Source organism: Colletotrichum truncatum (assembly GCF_014235925.2).
Source record: "Colletotrichum truncatum strain CMES1059 chromosome Unknown Contig_0008, whole genome shotgun sequence".
In the NCBI taxonomy this organism is placed as follows: Eukaryota; Fungi; Ascomycota; class Sordariomycetes; order Glomerellales; family Glomerellaceae; genus Colletotrichum; species Colletotrichum truncatum.
The window spans coordinates 2,437,669-2,457,000 of NW_027222405.1; the positions used below are offsets into that span (position 1 = coordinate 2,437,669).

A 19,332-nucleotide genomic window follows, 5' to 3' on the forward strand; every position below is an offset into this window, starting at 1 on the left:
ATGGCCAGACTCGTAAACTTACGTGACATTAGCACTTCTGCTACGGGCATGGCACATAGCCACCGCTCCACAGCATTACCTCATCCTAGCACACAGATCAGCACGAGAGACCAGTATTCTCCGGCGACGCCCTCTTTTAGGAGGGTCTCGGAGCACCATCCCAGATCTCCATCATACCCAGCCGCTCTACGACGCCACCCTATATCTCCAACCTCAAGTCCAATTACCAGCTTCACTGCGCCAACTGCTTTGAGAATGGATGGCACTGGTCACTATGCGCCGTCCTCCAGGACACAGACGAGCGTGCCTCCGCTGAGCCCCATCACAAACCTGGGCATCCTTCAGTACACGGACGGAGGCGTACCAGTCAAAGTTGACATACATGGCAACATCGACAAGGGTTTCTTCCAGTCCGAAGGTGACTGGACGTGCTACAGGAGAAATTATTTTTCATGCATCTGCTCCTTCAACCTGAACCCGCACTATCCCGGCCAGCCGCTGCAGTTCACGCAAAGCGGCTCCACGCAATCCTACACAATTATCGGCTTCGCCATGTCCATTTCGGCCGTTGTTGCGGACAACGACTCCCACACGATCGAATTGGTACAACACACGCCCAAAAGAGATAAGGGACCGATAGCGAAGCCTGAAAAGGTGCGACTACACCCCAAATACCATCAGCCATCACACCCACTTGGGCTCTACTCCCATGATAGCGCGCTCGGAGGGCTCCCGAGGCTTGGATTCGCAGACGGCGGGAGTTTCTCAGGCTCGCATCAAGGGAACGACTCCTACCAGACGGAACACACGTTCGAGCGCATCCAGTTCAAACAGGCAACGGCGAACAATGGAAAGAGGAGGGCTGCCCAGCAATACTACCATCTATTGATTGAACTGTGGGCTGATGTAGGCCAAGGTCCCGATAATCTTGTTAGAATCGCCTACCGGAAGTCAGCCAAGATGATTGTCCGAGGGCGTTCTCCGGGACACTACCAGAGTGAAAGGCGTGCCAGCACAAGCAGCGGCCCCGGAGGCTCAGGTGGCAGTTTGACCGGCTACCCAAGCAGCACGATTCTTGGGGCAGACTTCTCTACTGGAGGCGCGATGATGGGGGGCGGTTATGGAGGAGCTTTTGAGGCACGCGGAGGAGCACACTACGGAACAGTGCGCCACCACCCGGAGCTTGAGCCGATGATCCCTCCTGAGGATGCAAAGACCATGGAAACGACCAAGGAGTACCGCTATTACCCCGGTGCTATCTACGAACAGGCTGACGCGGAAGGAGGGGTGGAAATGTTTGCGAATCACAGAAGCGGGCAGGACAGCATGGGATCGCATATGACGTCTAGCTATGACCCGCTTCATGAAAGAGTCAAACGTGACCCCGAAGTTGGCATGCTGCCAAGTATTTTCCAACAAGGGCCACTCATGTCGAGCCAACGGTGCGGTCCGTACGAGGGGAAGACGACATCGACCGGCTATTACCCAACAACTATGGTATCGCAGCCTGGAGTCAACCTTACGAACATGACCTGATACGACCCACCTCGACAATATCTAGGCTCTAGCAGGTGGATCATATAGTCGCATACGGCGGTAACGATACGGGAAACGGGTTGAAAGACGTTGGCAAACAATCGCTTTGCCTTTCAGGTCCCCACTTCTGAAATCTATTTTAGCTGGAGAACTCTCACACAATATTTGGCATAAACTCAATGGCGAGACTCATGGCGTATGGCAACATCACAGGGGAATCTTTTGGGGGATAACGCGAGAACCGAGTGGGAAAGGGTGTATGTCGGGAAGCAGACCAATCTGGCCAGGGACAAGGATAACGGCGAACCGGCGCGCAGAACCAACAAAGATAAACTATGACTTGGCTTGAGGGCTGGGAAAAACTGGCCGACACATCCAATATTGGAAACAAGTCGAAAGGAAGGAAAAGTTTGGGAGACAAAAAAACACTTTGGCGAGAAGGCTCATGGAATACGGAGAAAGACAGGCATTTTTAGGGATACCCGCTTGCGCATTTTGGCTTTTTTTTCGTCTCTTGACTTTCTTTTCGCCTCCCCGCCTCCCCCTACTCTCTCTTTACTTTTTTTTTTTTTTTTTTGTGCCGTGTATGGGTTTTTTTGTTGTTGTTTTTAATGATTCGAGGACATGGGACATTCGCTTCAGCAAAGAAAACATTTTTTTATGGTAATCCACTTGCAGGCGCGAGCATGAGGGAGACAGAGAGAGCGGAGGTCCCGGTGAAGGACAAGAAAGGGACTGGTGTTCAGGAGGAACGAACGGGAGTCGGGCTCGCGGCGTCGAAACATGGAGCTTAGGTGTCTCAAATGGACCAGGTACTGGGGAAGCATTCGCGGGCGCCAATGCCAGGTACTTGGTATGTTTTTCCGGAGCCGCAGTACTTGCAACCTATTTTCCTTGTTTCGAAGTACATGCCCACGAGGGCAGAAATTTGACACGATGCTTTGCCCAGAATTGCAAAATCGCGGAGCCAACTTGAGGGCTTTGTTTGCTTGCTCCACCTGTCCGCCTCCTCGTCTACTCGACCATTCGCCGGCTGGAACTGGACGAGTTGTTTGCTTGTCAAGTGTGTGTATAAGTGGACAAATTTTTGCTAAGCTATATGCGATGAGCAGCATTTCCATGACTCATACATTCCTGTGGAGGAAATGTAAGAGGACGTCCTCCAGATAGTGGAAAGAAGAAAAAGGACCGAGGGGAGACCCGCAGGCTATCATGAATGCAAGCAGATGGTTGAAGCAAACTTGGTGTCCTATTGCGGCAGTTCCTTGCATTACTTCCCTCTATCGGCTTGGTCCGGAAACCCTTGATTTCCGCTACCGAGTAACATGAATTGATTGGCCATAAGCGAGGACAACGACAGAAACAGCAAATATCAAAGGATAATAGTTAACAATCATCATCCACGGAATGGATGGTGGGAGGGTGGGACGAGGGAGATGGTGGCCTGGGTAAAGACGAGACTGGCTGGCTGCCATGCGGTACCAAACACAGATTCACGAGCGAAACAATCTCCAACCCCCTTCCCACCCTCTTCATCATCCTCTTCCTTCTCTTTTCTCTTTCCCTTTCCCTCACCCCATCTTGAGGGATACCCCTTCACTTCTCCCCCTTGGCCATTTTCTTCCCTCCTTTTCCAAAAACACGGGACGAAAAGGGCACGGGTGAGCAGCAATTAATAAAATAAAAAAAATAAAATTAAAAGTAAGAATAAACCGCTGGTCTGGTACTATACGAACCTTGTCGGAAACACAACATGAACGATGGGGACGGGGGGGCGGTGGGTGGTTGGTTGGAATTTTGGGGCGGTGGCGTTGATTTGTCGTGAGCCCGTCGAGGCTGCGACAGAGAGCTTGGAGGAACAACAAAAAGCCCGGTGAAGGTACCGGGGGAGGGGGGAGGAGGCGTTAGTTCATGCGAAGGATGCGAGTGGGAGACTCCTGAGGCGCGCATCCTACGGGCATATGCGGCATACGCCCCGAAGAAATGGCGGTTGGCCAGCATGAAAGGGAGGGGCAGGATGAACCTGCTACTTCCCGTCTCGTGCTGGAAGTATGGCTCGCCTGTTTGGCTGTTGCTTGCCTTTCCTGGTGCGCGGGCGCTTGTGTGAATGCGCAGCTACCCGCGAAACCCGGCGGCTTCCTTGACACAAAACTACCTTATGCAATGAGGGTTGGGCAGTGGGAGAGAGAGGAGAGGAGAGGAGAGCGGAAGGCGGTTTCTCGGAGGACAGTTGCCAGGGTGTGGTAGCGGACAAGTCGTAGCACATTGGCACATGCTGGCGTCCTGTCCATGCCGTGGACAACCCCTAATAGTCCTCTGAATCGAAAGTCCTCGGCTAGGCGAAATTTTGACAAGCGGGTTTTGGTTTTGGTCGCTAGCCGTGCTGTGACCATTGTCTGGTTGTATCTGGGGGCACCGAGGTTCTGGTTCGGCTCACAGCACGCAACTCGTAGATACGCGTATGTCATTGGAGTGATACCATTTGGACGTGTACCAATATCATTAACATTATTATTATTATTATTATTATTATTATTATTTAAAATGTGATAAGAAGAAAATGACTGGACGAGGGAGATTCCAAATCGGTTTATGAGACAATGAAGAAGGCCGGGCAGCAGAAAGGCTGGGGAAGAAGAATGGCTTTACTGCGAGGGAAATACTGAAACAGTGGAGAGAGTCCCTGCAAGTCAACGCATCCAAATTGCTGGGAACTAACAGATGATCTCGATTTGGATTTCATCCCCTCCCCGGTTCAATTGGAAATTGCAACCTCCCCTCCCCCTCCCACCCTATTCATCCTTTCGTTCTCGTTTATTTCCAAATGTTTGCTTGTTTTCAATGAAAGTAGCGTCGCCGGGGTTGGTTGTTTCTTTGTCCATGTGAGGCCCGGTCAACGCTGCCTGCCGGGTGGTGGCTTGCTGAGAGATTTGGGAAGAAGTAAAAAAAAAAAAAAAAATAATAATAAATAAAAAATCACTGCATGTCTCAATATATCAAAGTGCATCCCGGTGGTGTAAGTCGGGGGGAACAGAAACGACGTTCAAATTGGGACGGCTCCACCAGGTTCAGCTGATGTCCAATTAAGGTTTTTGAGTGACATTCCTTTCCTCATACCGTCTGTTTTAGTTTAGAAGCTAAAAGTGTTTTAGTGAGAGTCTTAGACTCTGTAAGGATAAGTCCGGTTTTTTTTATTTTGTTTTTATTTTTTATTGAAGAGCTTGGGGGCTTCTCAGAGTGAGGGGGGAGAAAAAAAAAAGTGGTTGGGCAGAAAAAAGAAAAAGCAATATACAACAAGAAAGGGAGGAGGGGGGGAGAGACGCGCAAAAGATTGCGCCATTTGCACGCCCTGGTTAGCTGCTAGCATGGTAGGTAGTACTGCTACATGGCGGTAATAAATTTGAGCCTTGGCCCTGTATATGCTGCGTGGCATGGCGGTCGCAGGAACGGTTGGTTGGTTTTCTCGGAGCTTCTTGGCCTCGTGCTTATACATAGCACTGGCGGTTCTTTAGCTTGCGTAGTTCTTGAAATGCCCGTGTCTTTCCTTTAGATCGTAGCAGATAATAAATGACTGCCCAAGTTTGTGAACTCAAAAAAAAAAAAAAAAAAAAAAAAAAGTCAGGTTTCGTTGAAAAAAAAAAAGCTAATGGCGTTAGTCAAGCAAGAGGGGGATCCGTACCCTGCCTCCCAGGGAGCTTTAGCAATCCTCAGTTGCGACGTCCGTAGTCACTAATGGAAAAGAGGCTGGCGCAGCTGTACCGTTGAAGGAGCTGGTTTGCGATGACTCCAAGGAGGGCAGAATCAAAAGTGCACACAGTGCGTGTCTTTCAGCGGTGCTTATACCAGTACTAGTACTAGTACCTCCCCCGGGGAACGGAGCCCGGCGGTAAGCCTGAGACCCGGGGGAATGGAGTCACAGTGGGGTTGGGGGGAAAGGAATGTGATGAGGGTGATCACCCGACACTACTACTACTACTTCTATGTATAGACCCCGCCAGCCACGCTTTCTGCCCTGGGCAGCATATCTACATGGTTTTGACTTTGTATCCCCCCCTTCTTCTGCGCTCTTGCGCATACGCTCGTTGGAGCTACACAATGCAATGGTAGGGCGGTTGATAAGCCGGATGGCCCCGAAAGGGGGGGGTCCAGCGATGTCAACGCCCTGCCGAAGATACGCTAGTTTAGGCCCATGCAACTGCTACTACCCATGCCAGCTGAAGTGAAGCCCGAAGGGTTTATGGAGAGATGTACTAGTTTAAAGCTACATTTGTATTCTCAGCCGTCGGTGAGAGTCTCATACTCACCAGCAGTATTCGCTAAGATGCCACAGTCGTAGAGAAACCAGCAGCCACGTTGTCCGAGGGAGATTCTCTATCCCCCCCTTCATCTCATGGCCAGAGGTTGTCTTTACGTTACACAAAGTTCTCTCTCTCTCTCTCTCTCTCTCTCTCATACATACTCTCTCAGCCTTATGGGAACCATCCTTCTCCCGCCTCATTCCACCTTCCTGTTCATCTTGCCTCCCATCTTGGCAAGGCTTTGAGGTCTGGATGGGAGTCAGAATCCTGCCACTTCATTCCGGAATGCAAAAGGTGCGGTCTCACCACATGCAGATCATCCCCATCTCCCGTCCGACACTAACATCGTCGCTAGGGCTTACCACTACCACCTTACTGATGTGACGCGTGCTTGTTGCCTTCCCTACCTTTAGCACACCTGTTATTTTTCGTATTGGCTTAGCTGCCTATCCGCCCTTCAGACGCCTCACCGATTCTGCAAACCCCGCCATTAGCCTCCCTTCCAATCGGACCACCTATTTCCCCCTCATCAAACCCCAGCCTGGAAGAACTGTCTACCGCAGCTAGGCATGGCTTGGACAGTGATTCCCATTAATTGGACGCACTGAACTGCCGCTGTTAAATCACCCGCAGGCGGTCTCAGACAACGTTTCATCAAGTCGCCTTCGTTCTTGCGTGCCCAGCTCTGTTCCATCCGTCATTCGTTACAGTACGTGATCTAGGCTTCTCATCGCCCGTTTTCTATTGCATTTTGGCTCATCCGAAGTTTATACCTCACCGGGGCTGTCAGACAAACCTAGTGGCCCCTAGAGACAGGCCAAATGGAACAGACTGCAATCCACCTTTTCTTTCCCTGGAATTCTTTTTTTTTTGTTTTCTTTTCGAGCGACATGTGTACGTCGTTAATGATTCGTCGTGTCTCTGGAACATGCACAGCAGCGGGCATATTTGTTTTTTCTCAGTGTGCGTTACTAATGGCCGTGCATAGAATGTCTCACCAAGGGGAAACTCATCTATCTCACTATGAAGTCTGGCCACACAGCTGTCTCCGCTGGTCTCATGAAGACGAGCCTAAATGACGATAGAATGACGGTAGAATGACGACCCAGCGACGCCCATGTGACGAATGAGATTCCGCTACTGCGATTGAGGCGTCGGTTTCTGCAGGCGGCATGCTGCCGACCTGTTTCGGTCTCCCTAAGGGTTTCGGGAGGTTGCTTTTTTTTTCGAGCGCGGCCCGAGGATCAACGCCGTAAAGGCGCGGCTGGCACCGCGCATTGGTTGCCGGTTGTGTGTTGGTCTAGTAAACTTTTTCGTCCGGAACGAAATGTTGGTATCGGCTACTGCAGTCAAAGTAAGAAACAGGTAGGCTGTCTTGGGTGGTAATGTTCACAGTTCAGAGATTCAAACGGCCCGTCGAATAGGAGCATGCCCTCGACCTGGATTGCTGAGGGGTTTGCTTCTACTGAATGCATGTTTGATATCCGTTGACAACTGTCTTTTTACCACTAGGCAGTTGGAGACCTATATTATGTATTTCTCAACAATATCATCCACTTTCACTAATAGAACACTAACAAAGCAAATTTCAGTGAGCCATTGGCATTGCGGGAATCTACTTTGGTGAGGATCATGACTGGTGCAGAATGTCAGTTACGGATTCTCGAGTTTATAATACAAGAAATTTGCAGAACATGGAGAACTATATTAACTTTCTACTTGGATGGCATAAGCGCTACGGGGTGGCAAAGGGAGGTGTATAAGTCGGCCGTTACTATACTCAATCGAGCGAGCCGATGTTCAACCTTTTTTTCATCCAAAGTCAACGGGAACGGCTTTTGATTATAGGCCTTTTGTCTCTTGCTTACATCAGATAGGTGCTTCTGTACACCAATTCGCTGGACCCAAACTAGGAAGAGAGTTTTCCGTGAGACCAATAGGGCTCTTGATCCATGATATCGGATGCATTGAGGGGCCTTCTGAAGCGGCCGGGTTGGTAAAATATTATATTTTGCCACCCTTCTACAGTCACTGTGTCTTTATTTTCAAGTATTTTGTGCCTAATGTGGTGAGAATCTGGGTGGTTGTCATGGCCTAATTTGAATGATGTGGCAGCGCTCAAAGAGGAATTGGGCAGAGATGAGAAGGTCTTCTCCAATAACGCTATATACTTGAGCCCAGAGACATACAATGGTACGAACTCGAAAGACGGCTAAATTTTAATATGAGGCGACTTTTGATACTCAATGTTGGCTTTCGAATGCTGGCGGCCGAAGAAAGCTGATGGAATTCTTGAAAGGAGCCTGTTTTATCCTTGTCATGAGCTTCTTGAACCCTCAGAGGAAACCGCCATGTCTTTATGGTTTTTTAATGTATCTTTAGCAATTTATTTCATCTCATAGATAGTCTTTCATGTGGAATCAGCTACCAAGATGTACCCTCTATCAGTCGAACATGGGTTATACTTCTCGACAGAGAGTGGCACGAATTATGGCTATATCGTTGCGCGGTTATTGTCAAATTCTATCGACATGGCTGTTACCGCCGTGCCTCTCACTTCATGGATATTAAGCCATCAACCGACTCAAACCTATGAAGCGGAGCTGAACATGATGCAGATGTGATGAGACGTATACGAAGCAAAACCCATCCTCTGCTTTGGGCAGCAACCAAACCAAATGCTTCCTCTGCTATAACCGTGACCAAAGATATCCAGATAAGCCACTAGAGTTAATAAAAATATAAAAAATAAAGGCTCACTGAGTCAGTTGAGCAATTCAACTAGAAGTATATGGCGTTGTATAACCATCCTACATGCCCACCTGTCGTGACCGTTAACCTACCCAACCCATGTTAACTCACTGGTGCCATTGAACGGACACATATACAAATAAATCCGTTTAAATGTATCGCAGCAACCTAAAACTTTCATGGTAATGGGTTCACTGATAGTCTTCATTCAAGGTGAAGAGAGGGGTCAGTTTTGCATGAGTTCATGCGGAGCTAGGCAAGGGCGAGCAGAAAGACATGGAGATCGTAAGCTTCGAAAACGGTACTCATGAGTTAGACCAACCAAAATATATCAAAGGGGAAAAAAGACTTGCCTGCCTTGACAGTACGCCTGCAAGAGTCTTTCTGGGGTGTGTGGTTGTGTAGGCAATTATGTGAGAGCATCTCTTCCTGAACAATGCATATGCTGCAAGTTCGAGATGTGTATCGCATTATGCTACCATCATAGAATACCCAGTGAAACCACCAAGGTGAATTGCCAACTCTGAGAGATATAGAGAGCTAGGTTAGGTATTTTTCAACTTGTCAAACGGGGACTATCAAAGGTCCAACACCATGACTTGATTTCTGCTAGCCCAAAGCTCTCCATGTAAAGAGTCAGCGTTTTCACTGAGAGCTGTATTGACCAAAGATAGTAAAGAACTCATTATTGCTACAGATCTCAGACAAACACGTACTGCAGTACATCCAACAGGACGAAGCCAGAACCATGAATAGCGAGTAGGACAACCTCGAGTACGTGTTTGCCGGTGGACATGTGATCTATGTCAACAGCCAAACTCATTTCCGGGTAAAACAACAGTGTTAAAGAAGGATACATGCTAAAGAAAGGTTCAGACGCTACGGTGTAGACGCCAACGAGGCTACATCTTTCAGCCGTCAAAGGAGCCTTGAACTCGCTAGTAAGTTCTAAGCACCAGTGGTTCGTGCTAGCCCGCCTTCTTGGCTTACTTCAACAGTTTAGCGAAAATGCGAATTCTAGCCTTCACAACGATTCATGGCTAGTACCGCTTTCCACTTCTATCCTGTTCCAATCATCCGCCCAATCTCAGTGCTGTGTCAACAAAGACTCAGTCCGCTTTAGGAGCACACCGGATGCACCATGATCAATCAACGCCACAGCCTAGAGTCGAACCATGACAAAGACAGCAATCGTACACAACCAAAAACAAGTGGCTTAATTGTGGCCAAAAAGCAAAAGAGAATCTCCTCGACGGGGAATTGAACCCCGGTCCCCGGCGAATCGTTTTAATGACAAGCCGATATCCTCACCACTAGACTATCGAGGATTGGTGTTATTAGATGTCAATTCTTAGAGCGAAGGTGGATATAACCTAGTGATACCCACTTAGGGTTTGCTGGAAAAGATGTACGCCACTAGGACATAGTACGGTCGGGGGCAACCACTGGCTTACATTTAATGCGTAAATATTACTGTATTCGATTCTGATAGTAACTTTAATGTGTTGAACACTTAGAGAACGAAACTGAGTTTCCATCCTCGACTGGTGTCAGTGATAAACAGACCTTGACATACCTTACCAATCCCCATGTCAAGCTGCCAACACATGTGGGTAACGCTATTAGCTCCCTCACTGCATGCTTTTCTTTACACGACCTCGCTCTGGAACACGCTTGCGAATTTCGTGGCTTTATACTATACATATGTCTATTTTGAGCACTCGTCATTAATGGCCGCTTGATGTACATGTCTTTTTCGGTTTTTTTTTTTCTTTTTCTTTCTATATTCATTTTTCCTCCGCTGATTTCTAAACCCCTTTTACTGTCTGTAAATAGCATCCGCCATCTTAACCACCTGACACATTTCAACAGCGTCATGAACCCTCACAATGTCCGCGCCGCCCTGGACGGCTGAAACGACGGTAGCCGCCGTGCCCCAAATGCGCTCTTGCGGCTTAGGTACGCCGGTAATCTTGCCGACGAAGCTCTTGCGACTAGAACCAAGCAGCCACGGGAGACCCTCGAGGCCGGGCCAGGAGCGGAGCTCATCCATGTGACGCAGGATCTCAAGGTTTTGAGCACCCGTCTTGGCGAAGCCCAGACCAGGGTCGAGAATGATGCGCCAACGGCGCACTCCCGCTGCCTCGGCCTCAGCGACGCGGTCGAGAAGTTCGCGGGCAATGGTGGGAATCAGGCCTTCAGGGTAGTCTGTCAGGGAGTTCATAGTCTTGGGGGTGCCGCGCATGTGCATGAGGCACACGGTGCGATTGCTGCGGGCCATATAGCTGAGCATCTCCGGGTCAAGCTGCCCCGCAGAGACGTCGTTGATGATGTCAGCACCTGCGGCGACTGCGGCCTCGGCGACTGAAGCACGATAGGTGTCGACGCTGAGGGCCAGGTGGGAGAGCTCGGGAAGGCTGCGGACGAGCTTGATGACAGGCAGCACACGAGCGAGCTCTTCCTCGGCGGGGACCTCAGGGCGGCCCGGAGCGGTGGAGGCGCCGCCGACATCGATCATTGTTGCACCGGCTTTAGCGAAGGATTGCAATGTGGAGACGAGGTTCTCGGGAGTGTGGATGCCACCATCGGAGAAAGAGTCGGGGGTGACATTGATGATGGCCATGACGTGCGTTTTGCGAGTAGGGGTGAGTGATACGAGTGGTCGGTGACCGGCAGAGATAGGAGTCATTGGGGAGAGAGGTGCTGCCGCCGGAGGCAGTTCATTGAGGTAATCAAATGTGAGTTTCCAAGGCTTGGATGCGTAGATGGGCTTGTTGGGGATGAGTCTGGGCGAGTATGTCAGTTGTCGATGATGGTAAGAAATGAGAAATGGGCCTACTCTGCAAGGGGGCGCAAGACGAACTCCCGCTCAGGGATGCCAATATGAGGGACCGTGAGACGGGGATGCTCAATGTTTTGGTCTCCATACATGAGAATATCCAGATCGATATTCCGAGGACCCTTGTCAATGAACTTTTGACGGCCCAATGTGCGCTCAATATCCTGCAGCTGGTCGAGGAGAGCAAGGGGCTCAAGTTCAGTCTCAACCTGTCATTGTTCAATCAGTCTAGCTCGGACTCATTTATACAAACATGAATCATGCAGCACCATGACACCACGGATGAGAGAAGTTGTTATTGAAAGGAAGACAGAGTGTGTCACTAACCTCGCATGCTCCATTGACAAATCTATCCTGGTCTAGAACATACATTGGCTCCGTCTCCCAGAGGCTACTTGTGCGCTTCACCTTGATGCCGCGACGGTCCATCTCGGCGCAAGCCTGCTCAATCCAACCTACTCGGTCGCCAAGGTTGCTGCCGAGTGCGACGTAGGCGGTCGTCGGGCCCTTGAAACGGTCGGCGCCGTTACTGCCGCATCCGCCGCCGCCGCCGCCGCTGCAGGCACACCCGCAGGCCATCCGGGTCTGAGCGGCGGTCATGGTCGGAGACAGAGTCCGGATGATTGGCCGGGAGCGGGAGCGGGAAAATGTATCAGTGATTGTGGAGGCTGATGCAGATGATGTGCAGCAGGGTGTGCGCAAGGAGAAGGAGCTGGTTGTGTAGCAGTTTGCTGGTGTCGTGACCTGGAACCGGACAAGTCGCGGCGTTAGGGCCTGGCTGCGGCGCGCATTGTTTCTGCGTGCTAGGGCACAAGCTTGCGAAAAGAGGGAGGGGTGGCGGAGGGGGATCGGAGGTTTCATCATCGCAAAACTTGAAGGCGCCCACTGAGAGGATGAGATTGTGTGTGTGTGTGAGTGATGAGGGTCACTGTGAGAGAATCTTGCAACCAATGAGAATGAAGCGTAGTGGTCCCCTACAATGATATTGCTTAGGTAAGACGTGGGCTTGCTGCTGGAGACAGGCAAAAAAAAAAAAAAAAAAAAAAAAAAAACGTGGGTACTCCGTAGTCTCTTTCTCAAGGGGGCGACACCCCCGTTCAGAACTGATAGGCTGTGGAGTGTTCAAAGTCGATACGGGCCGCTGCCTACTATCTGATCCGTATCTTCGGGGGCCGGCACCCGGCGTGGCTTGGATTCGTCCGTGGTTGCACCGGGCTGGAGGTTAGATCATGTCATGATTCAAACAAAGTTTTCCTGGTCAATTCCAAACGAGCTAGAAGCGGCATAGAATGGGCTGCTATTGACTCGGACATTGGGCTTACTCTAAGCCCATGTCGCCCTTTGTGAAAAGCGACCGTGGCCTGAGAGAGTGCGAGTGCGCTGAATCAAGTGCTTGAGCTAGCCCTCAGCATCGGATACAAATCATGAAATCAAACCGAGGTCACCACCCACGAGTACGCTTATGATGTGCCTCACTCAGGATATGCATGCGATTTATGCTTTCCTGTAGCACTTGTGAATTGTCCCCTCTTATGGGTTGGCCCTCGGCATCTTTTCCCCAGATCCACCCCGCTGGGCTCATTCAGCCGTGGGGTCCATCCCAAACAGGCCTAGCTGTGCAAGTCACAGGTGAACCTCGGCCCATGGCAACGCACACTCCGCCCCTTCTTCCCCAGGAAACCAGCCCGGGTGACGCCAGGCGCTACTGTCACTGCTGACACTCTTATTAAACCGCTGATTGCCAGCCCTTCTTCTTGCCTTGCTGCTACCGCAACTCTCCTTCGTCTACAACCCACATTCCAGCCGATCTATTTGTTCTTGTACAGTTCGTGATTCATTATACCCAGGCTTTAAGCGTCATTACATATCCACGAAATTCAGACACCATGGCTTCTCCTCGTAAGTTGGTTTCTCTCAATCTCACTGTCACATGCCACGGACTGACACGTTGCGCAAACAGAGCAGATTCGCACCCCCATCACCGATCTTTTCAAGATCAAGCACCCCATCTTGCTTGCTGGCATGAACGTGGCCGCTGGCCCCAAGTTGGCTGCTGCTGTCACCAACGCCGGCGGCCTCGGTGTCATTGGTGGTGTCGGCTACACCCCAGAGATGCTGAAGGAGCAAATCGCCGAGCTCAAGGAATACCTCAACGACAAGAACGCCCCCTTCGGCGTTGACCTGCTTCTTCCCCAGGTCGGTGGTAGCGCCCGTAAGACCAAGTAAGTCCTCTACATCCCGGCTGAGCCGGCGCAAGCGTCCCAGACAAGCAGACTGACGCGTTATCGTCAGCTACGACTACACTAAGGGCAAGCTTAACGAGCTGGTTGACATCATTATTGAGTCTGGTGCCAAGTTATTCGTTTCCGCCGTCGGCGTCCCCCCCAAGCAAGTCGTTGACAGGCTCCACGGTGCCGGCATTGTCTACATGAACATGATCGGCCACCCCAAGCACGTACAAAAGTGCCTCGACCTCGGCGTCGACATCATCTGCGCCCAGGGTGGTGAGGGTGGTGGCCACACCGGAGACGTCCCAACTACTGTTCTCATCCCCGCTGTCGTCGATATCTGCAAGGGCCACAAGAGCCCTCTGACCAAGGGTCCTGTCCAGGTCATCGCCGCCGGTGGTATCCACAATGGTCAGCTCTTGGCTGCTGCACTGATGATGGGTGCCGGCGCCGTCTGGGTCGGAACTCGCTTCATCCTGACCGACGAGGCTGGCGCACCCAAGGCGCACAAGGAGGCTGTCCGCACCGCCGGCCATGATGACAACATCAAGACCCTCATCTTCACAGGTCGTCCTTTGCGCGTCCGCAGCAACCCGTACATTGAGAACTGGGAGACGGAGCGCCAGCAGGAGATTAAGGAGCTGACCGCCAAGGGTGTCATCCCCTATGAGGCCGACCTCGAGAAGCTCATGAACGAGGGTGGCGATGGCAGCAACAGCGAGGGTGGCAGTGACAACAACGCCTCTGAGGTCGATATTGACGACGCTCTGGACCAGTTCCGCCCCTACCTCATGGGCAAGGCCGCTGCAGTGTGCAACGAGCAAAAGCCCGCCAAGGCCGTCGTCGATGAGTTTGTCAACGACGCCGTCGCATGGCTCCAGAAGGGAAACAAGATGATTGCCAAGCTGTAAAACTGTAAAATCAATTATGCTTCACCATTTAACGAGTTGTTGGTTCGCATGTTGGGCGACGCCAAGGGAAGTGACCCTGAGTTGGTGTGCCCGGAGTTATGAGGCTCTTGTTTGTACATAAAAGAATGATCTAGGATGGATAACTGCTAGCATTTCATGAACGAATTATTATTATTATTATTATTATTATTTCCCTTTTTCAGTTACAACCTGGCAACCAAACGCACGTAGCGATGAGCCTTTCAATCAATTGCTTGGTGCCTGTGCTCTTTGCCTTGGTTGTTGCGGCAATACCCGTGATGGAATTGAATTTCACATTCGACTATTTCGGACGTCAGCAGTTGAGATGTTCCGAGCTTACCGGTTGCCTCGGCCATTGACTTTGCGCATTCTCCTGCCCTGGCGCCTAGTTTTCATGTACACTGCAACGTCAGACGCATGACCCTTGGAAAGCTGTGCTGCGCCGTCTGAGCAGTGCTCGGTGGTATCAGTGCACAATGTCACATGCCAGCCATGCTTGCTAGTTCAAGTTTCTGAACAATAAAAGAGCTCAATTCTATTCATTCATACTTATGTATTACCTAAACCAACAGCTGTGTCATCACTCCATCGCCGGCTCTGTCTGTAGGCTTCGTGCTAAGATGCATTTAGAAAAAATAAAAATCCTCCCCAGCACTCGTCCTCCTGTCCCTCCCACCCGCAGGCTCGGCGGATGGTCCGTGGCAGAACACAAGGTATCTTTCGCAACTGCTCGGCGCTTTTCCCACGTCCCCATCTCCCTTCTTTTATAGGTCTGAGCTGTCCCAACTGTAGATACCGATGAGACGCGTTGGTGATCTTGTCTGTTCGTAGCAAATTGAAAAGCAATCAATCTTTCTTCCCTTTTCCCAATGCCGTACGCCTTCGCATCAAGTCTCTCAGCTGCCAAGGTAGGCACGAATGGCACCCTGGAGCTTCTGGCTGGCCTCGCCCGCCAGCTGGGTGAGGTTTTCAAGGTCGTCGCCAGCCGTGATGCCGAATCTGCGAATGAAGTCCTTGGCAGCGCCCTCAAGATCGCCGTACTCCTCGGCAGGCTCATCCTCGGGACGTCCGAAGTAGGCGTTGGAGGAGATAGAGGTGGCACCCTCGAAACCTTGCAGGCGCGTCTTGGCCTCCGCCTGAGCATTGGGGTCGAACGATCCCTTGCCGAAGAACTCATCTGAGGAAATGCCCTTCTGGCTACCGAACTTGCTCCGGGCGTAGGTCTCGCCGTCATCTGCAGAACATTAGCAACATTCCTATTTCGATATGAGAATTAAACTCCATACCCTCAGTAGCGGCCTTGATGGGACCAACAGAGCCGAATCCACCAGCAGCAACCTTCTTGGGTGCCGCAGCAGCCTTGGATCCACCGACTTGACCAAAACCCAGTCTAGCGACGCCCATACCCAAGCGCTCTACCTCGGCGTTGGACTTCTGGCGGGTATGGCTGGATGACCCGTAGCCTCCCTTCGGGCTAGTAGGGGTGGCAGCAGAAATAGTGTCAGACTTGGCGGCCTTCTTCTCCTCTTCAGCCTCGGGATCATAGCCCAGCTTCTCGATACGTTCAGCCTCTTCCTTGGCCTTCTTCTCAGCCTCGTCAAAGTCAATGATGTCGCCGGTTACCTTCTTCACACCAAGCTTGGGAGCTTTCTTGGCGCCCAAGATGTTGGCCTTGCGCGGGCCACCAGTAGCAGTCTTACGCAGAGCGGCAGAGGTAGTTACACGGCTGGCTGCAGGCTTGTTATCACCCTCAGCCTTGGAAAGGGGCGAAGAGGAGCGTGCGATATCCTTGCCGGCGCCATTGTTGGCGTTAAGGAAGGGGGAGGGAGTTCGGCCGACTGTTGGAGGGGTCGCAGTTCGAGAAACAGGAGGCGTGGGCTTCTTGATGGAGGGCTTGTCCCAAGAGGAGAAGAAGTCGTCGTCAGGTTCGCCGGATGGGGTCGAGGTCTCAGCGTCGGTGGCGTCGGTAATCACGACCTCGTTGGGGTACCTGATTGTCAGTCAGTTAAGCTGCGATATATCAAGACTTTAATTTGACGCACTCCTGAGCATCCCTCGCGGCACGTCTCTTCAGCTCGTCCTTGTACTTGGTGGCAGCATTGGACTGGTACTTGGTCTTGGGGTCTTTGCTGTTGAGGGCCGCAGTGCCGCCATTTTGTTGAAAGAACTTAGTAGCCGACTCGTTTCCGCCAACCTTCATCAAGCGCAATTGGTCCCATTGCCACTCTACCGAGGGTCAGTCAAAGAACACATATCCTAGAATTACAGGAACGTACGGTCGAGGTTGGTGGAGCGGACGAATGAGATGTGAACGCCGAGATTTCGGTGGTTAGAAGAACAGTCGAGACAGAGGTAGATACCGAACGGGACAGAGGTCCAAGTAGGGTACTTTGCGCCGCAATCAAAGCAAATCTGTGGTGTACGTCCAGTCAGATACAGATAGAGACAGATGGCAGAGAAGGGCGCAAATGCAAGGCATTACCTTGTTCGCAGGCTTGGTCTTCAACTTCTCGAAGATCTTCAGCGACTGCTGCTTGGAGGCGAGTGCAGCCATGTTGACGGTTCGTGCAAAGAATACGAGTCTGTACTTGTGACCAGGTGTGCTGCGCGACCGTGGTGAAGAAGCGGCTCGAGGGAATGAAAACTGCGGGTATACAAAGATGGGTGCGCCAGCGAGAGCGAAACAAGGAGCAGAGGTATCTGAATTTCGTGTCCAAAAGTTCAGGAGACAGTCGCCGCCCTTCGGTGAAGTGGCATGTAATCAATGCGCTAGTCCTATTTCGGCTAGTTCCCTTTTCCCCACAGTGGACTGGCAATTCGAATTCTGCCAAAGGCGGTCAGTCACCTTTTGCAGAGGTCGAGGACCCAGCTACCCTGGAGCTCCAGCTACCGACGGCCAAGCTTCTGGACGACAATCTTTTCAGTACATCGCCCTCGTACGATGGCTGACGTTGAGCCGCCATGATGAAACTTACTACTAGTGCGACCGCGATTCGCGTACCATCGACTTTGGGCCTTGCGCCGCGACTACAACCCTTGCTTCTACAGCGACACTATGCGACACAGTACGGTCTGGGAACGACCTCTACGCCTGGACCGAAACGGAAGACGGTCACTCCGTTTAATGATACCGGCTCAGTTCCTTGGTCTGAGCTTTCGACGGGAGAGAAGGCGGCTAGGGCTACGCAGCAAACCTTCAACTTGGGTTTGATCTTGGCTGGGTTGTTCGTAACGGCAAGTCATACGATAACTTACCCCGCGGCAACTGTTGGCTGACGCTCATGAGCGAACCAGGGTGGAGTGGCATATGTCCTGTACACGGACGTTTTTTCCCTCGACAGCAAGACGGCACATTTCAACCGAGTCGTCGACAGAATCAAGAGCGATCCAAAATGTATTGAACTACTCGGAGACCCCAAGAAGATTTCCGCGCATGGTGAAGAGACATATAACAAGTGGCGACGGGCTCGTCCGATTGCGTATGAATTCAATTCCATCAATCAGGGCCGCATAGATCTGACAAGGATAGTTCGACAATCAACACCGATTCCAGGGGTCATGAGCACTTGTTGATGCACTTTTTCGTATGATTTCCAACTCCCATACCCCAGACAGTCTAGCCTGACTTTGTTCTTTAGGTCGAAGGACCCCTTAACAGAGGAGTTGTTCATTTGCACATGATCAAGACTCCCAGTAGTGACGGGTTCGAATACAAGTACCTCTATATCGACGTCAAGGGACATCAAAGGCTGTACTTGGAAAACGCGGATACTGGGTCATCAGCTTCTGGAAAGAAGGGTTTCAAGTTCCTTGGCATAAGCTGGTAAACTGTATGATAGAACGAAGATTCGGTAAACGGGGAGTACGGCTATGAGCATTGTAAGATAGCGGTATTATAAGTCAGGAAACCGAGGAATCCGGGATCAAGCCTGCGACCAATAACCAGCGAAGGATATGCTATTCAGGTTCGCAACATTTCTTCCCTATACCTATGTTTTCAATTTCAACGTTTTTATATGCCCCAGAACCATTTATACTTGCTTAGTCTGCTCTCGGGCCGTGTCTTTGTCTTGAGCCACCACCACGTCAAACCCTATTGAGAACAGTGAGTCGCTATTAACCAAACGTGGGACTGAGAACCCAAGGTGAGAACTCATGACGCCAGGTAAAACCGGGAAACAGCAATCGAATGCAAACACGACTGTTACAATACTAAGCTGTTATCATTTCACACACAGTTCGATGGGTCGTGTAGGCACAGCATAGAGCGGAACAGCCTTTATACAAAGAGAATCACAAGCAATCCCATTCGGTATCACTAGTTTCTGCCATTGCTTAAGCATATTGGGTGCAACGGATGACCCGCTTGCTTTGAGACGTCACGTTGTGGCCCCTTCCGTTACAAGTTCGTTCAACTCTGTTCAAGATGCTTTCTTCCCAGCTTACGGGTTCACGAGTCGGGAGTACAGTCTTGCAGTGCTTCTAGGTTAATATAACTGGGCTCTCTGTATGTCAGACACTCGAATTGCAACCATTTACACAAGTCGCTTCGTAATTTCAAATGTTCGTGTCAGTACTCTTAATAACCTCGATGTGGGAGCGTTCCAGAGCCCCAATGGTCGCTTATTACAATCGATACCACTTTCTAGAAGAGCCAGAAAACAATAAATACCCAGGTACCAGCAGTCGGCTAGCGATATACATTATCTCATGGCTATGTCGAGGGCACAATTTGAGCCTGCCGAGAT

The 19,332-nt window shown here is 50.9% G+C and overlaps 5 protein-coding genes across 5 annotated transcripts; 3 read left to right on the top strand and 2 right to left on the bottom strand.

Moving 5' to 3' along the window:
* Nucleotides 1-1,536, top strand: CTRU02_212138 (NDT80/PhoG like DNA-binding family protein; the record flags this gene model as incomplete). Its single annotated transcript, XM_036725032.1, has 1 exon — nucleotides 1-1,536. The coding sequence occupies one exon, from the start codon at nucleotides 1-3 to the stop codon at nucleotides 1,534-1,536; it is 1,536 nt and encodes a 511-aa protein (XP_036583197.1).
* Nucleotides 1,537-10,404: 8,868 nt separating this feature from the next.
* On the bottom strand, nucleotides 10,405-12,288 carry CTRU02_212139 (folic acid synthesis protein; the record flags this gene model as incomplete). Its single annotated transcript, XM_036725031.2, has 3 exons — nucleotides 10,405-11,371; nucleotides 11,425-11,633; nucleotides 11,752-12,288. The coding sequence occupies 3 exons, from the start codon at nucleotides 12,286-12,288 to the stop codon at nucleotides 10,405-10,407; spliced, it is 1,713 nt and encodes a 570-aa protein (XP_036583196.2).
* Nucleotides 12,289-13,310: 1,022 nt separating this feature from the next.
* On the top strand, nucleotides 13,311-14,563 carry CTRU02_212140 (2-nitropropane dioxygenase; the record flags this gene model as incomplete). The annotated part of the gene is made up of 3 exons (XM_036725030.1): nucleotides 13,311-13,323; nucleotides 13,385-13,646; nucleotides 13,717-14,563. The coding sequence occupies 3 exons, from the start codon at nucleotides 13,311-13,313 to the stop codon at nucleotides 14,561-14,563; spliced, it is 1,122 nt and encodes a 373-aa protein (XP_036583195.1).
* A 917-nt stretch (nucleotides 14,564-15,480) lies between these two features.
* Nucleotides 15,481-17,138, bottom strand: CTRU02_212141 (arf gtpase-activating protein; the record flags this gene model as incomplete). The annotated part of the gene is made up of 5 exons (XM_036725029.1): nucleotides 15,481-15,818; nucleotides 15,871-16,574; nucleotides 16,627-16,810; nucleotides 16,861-16,996; nucleotides 17,067-17,138. The coding sequence occupies 5 exons, from the start codon at nucleotides 17,136-17,138 to the stop codon at nucleotides 15,481-15,483; spliced, it is 1,434 nt and encodes a 477-aa protein (XP_036583194.1).
* Nucleotides 17,139-17,545: 407 nt separating this feature from the next.
* On the top strand, nucleotides 17,546-18,411 carry CTRU02_212142 (mitochondrial import inner membrane translocase subunit Tim; the record flags this gene model as incomplete). The annotated part of the gene is made up of 4 exons (XM_036725028.1): nucleotides 17,546-17,825; nucleotides 17,868-18,063; nucleotides 18,114-18,168; nucleotides 18,223-18,411. The coding sequence occupies 4 exons, from the start codon at nucleotides 17,546-17,548 to the stop codon at nucleotides 18,409-18,411; spliced, it is 720 nt and encodes a 239-aa protein (XP_036583193.1).
* Between the last annotated feature and the right edge of the window lie 921 nt (nucleotides 18,412-19,332).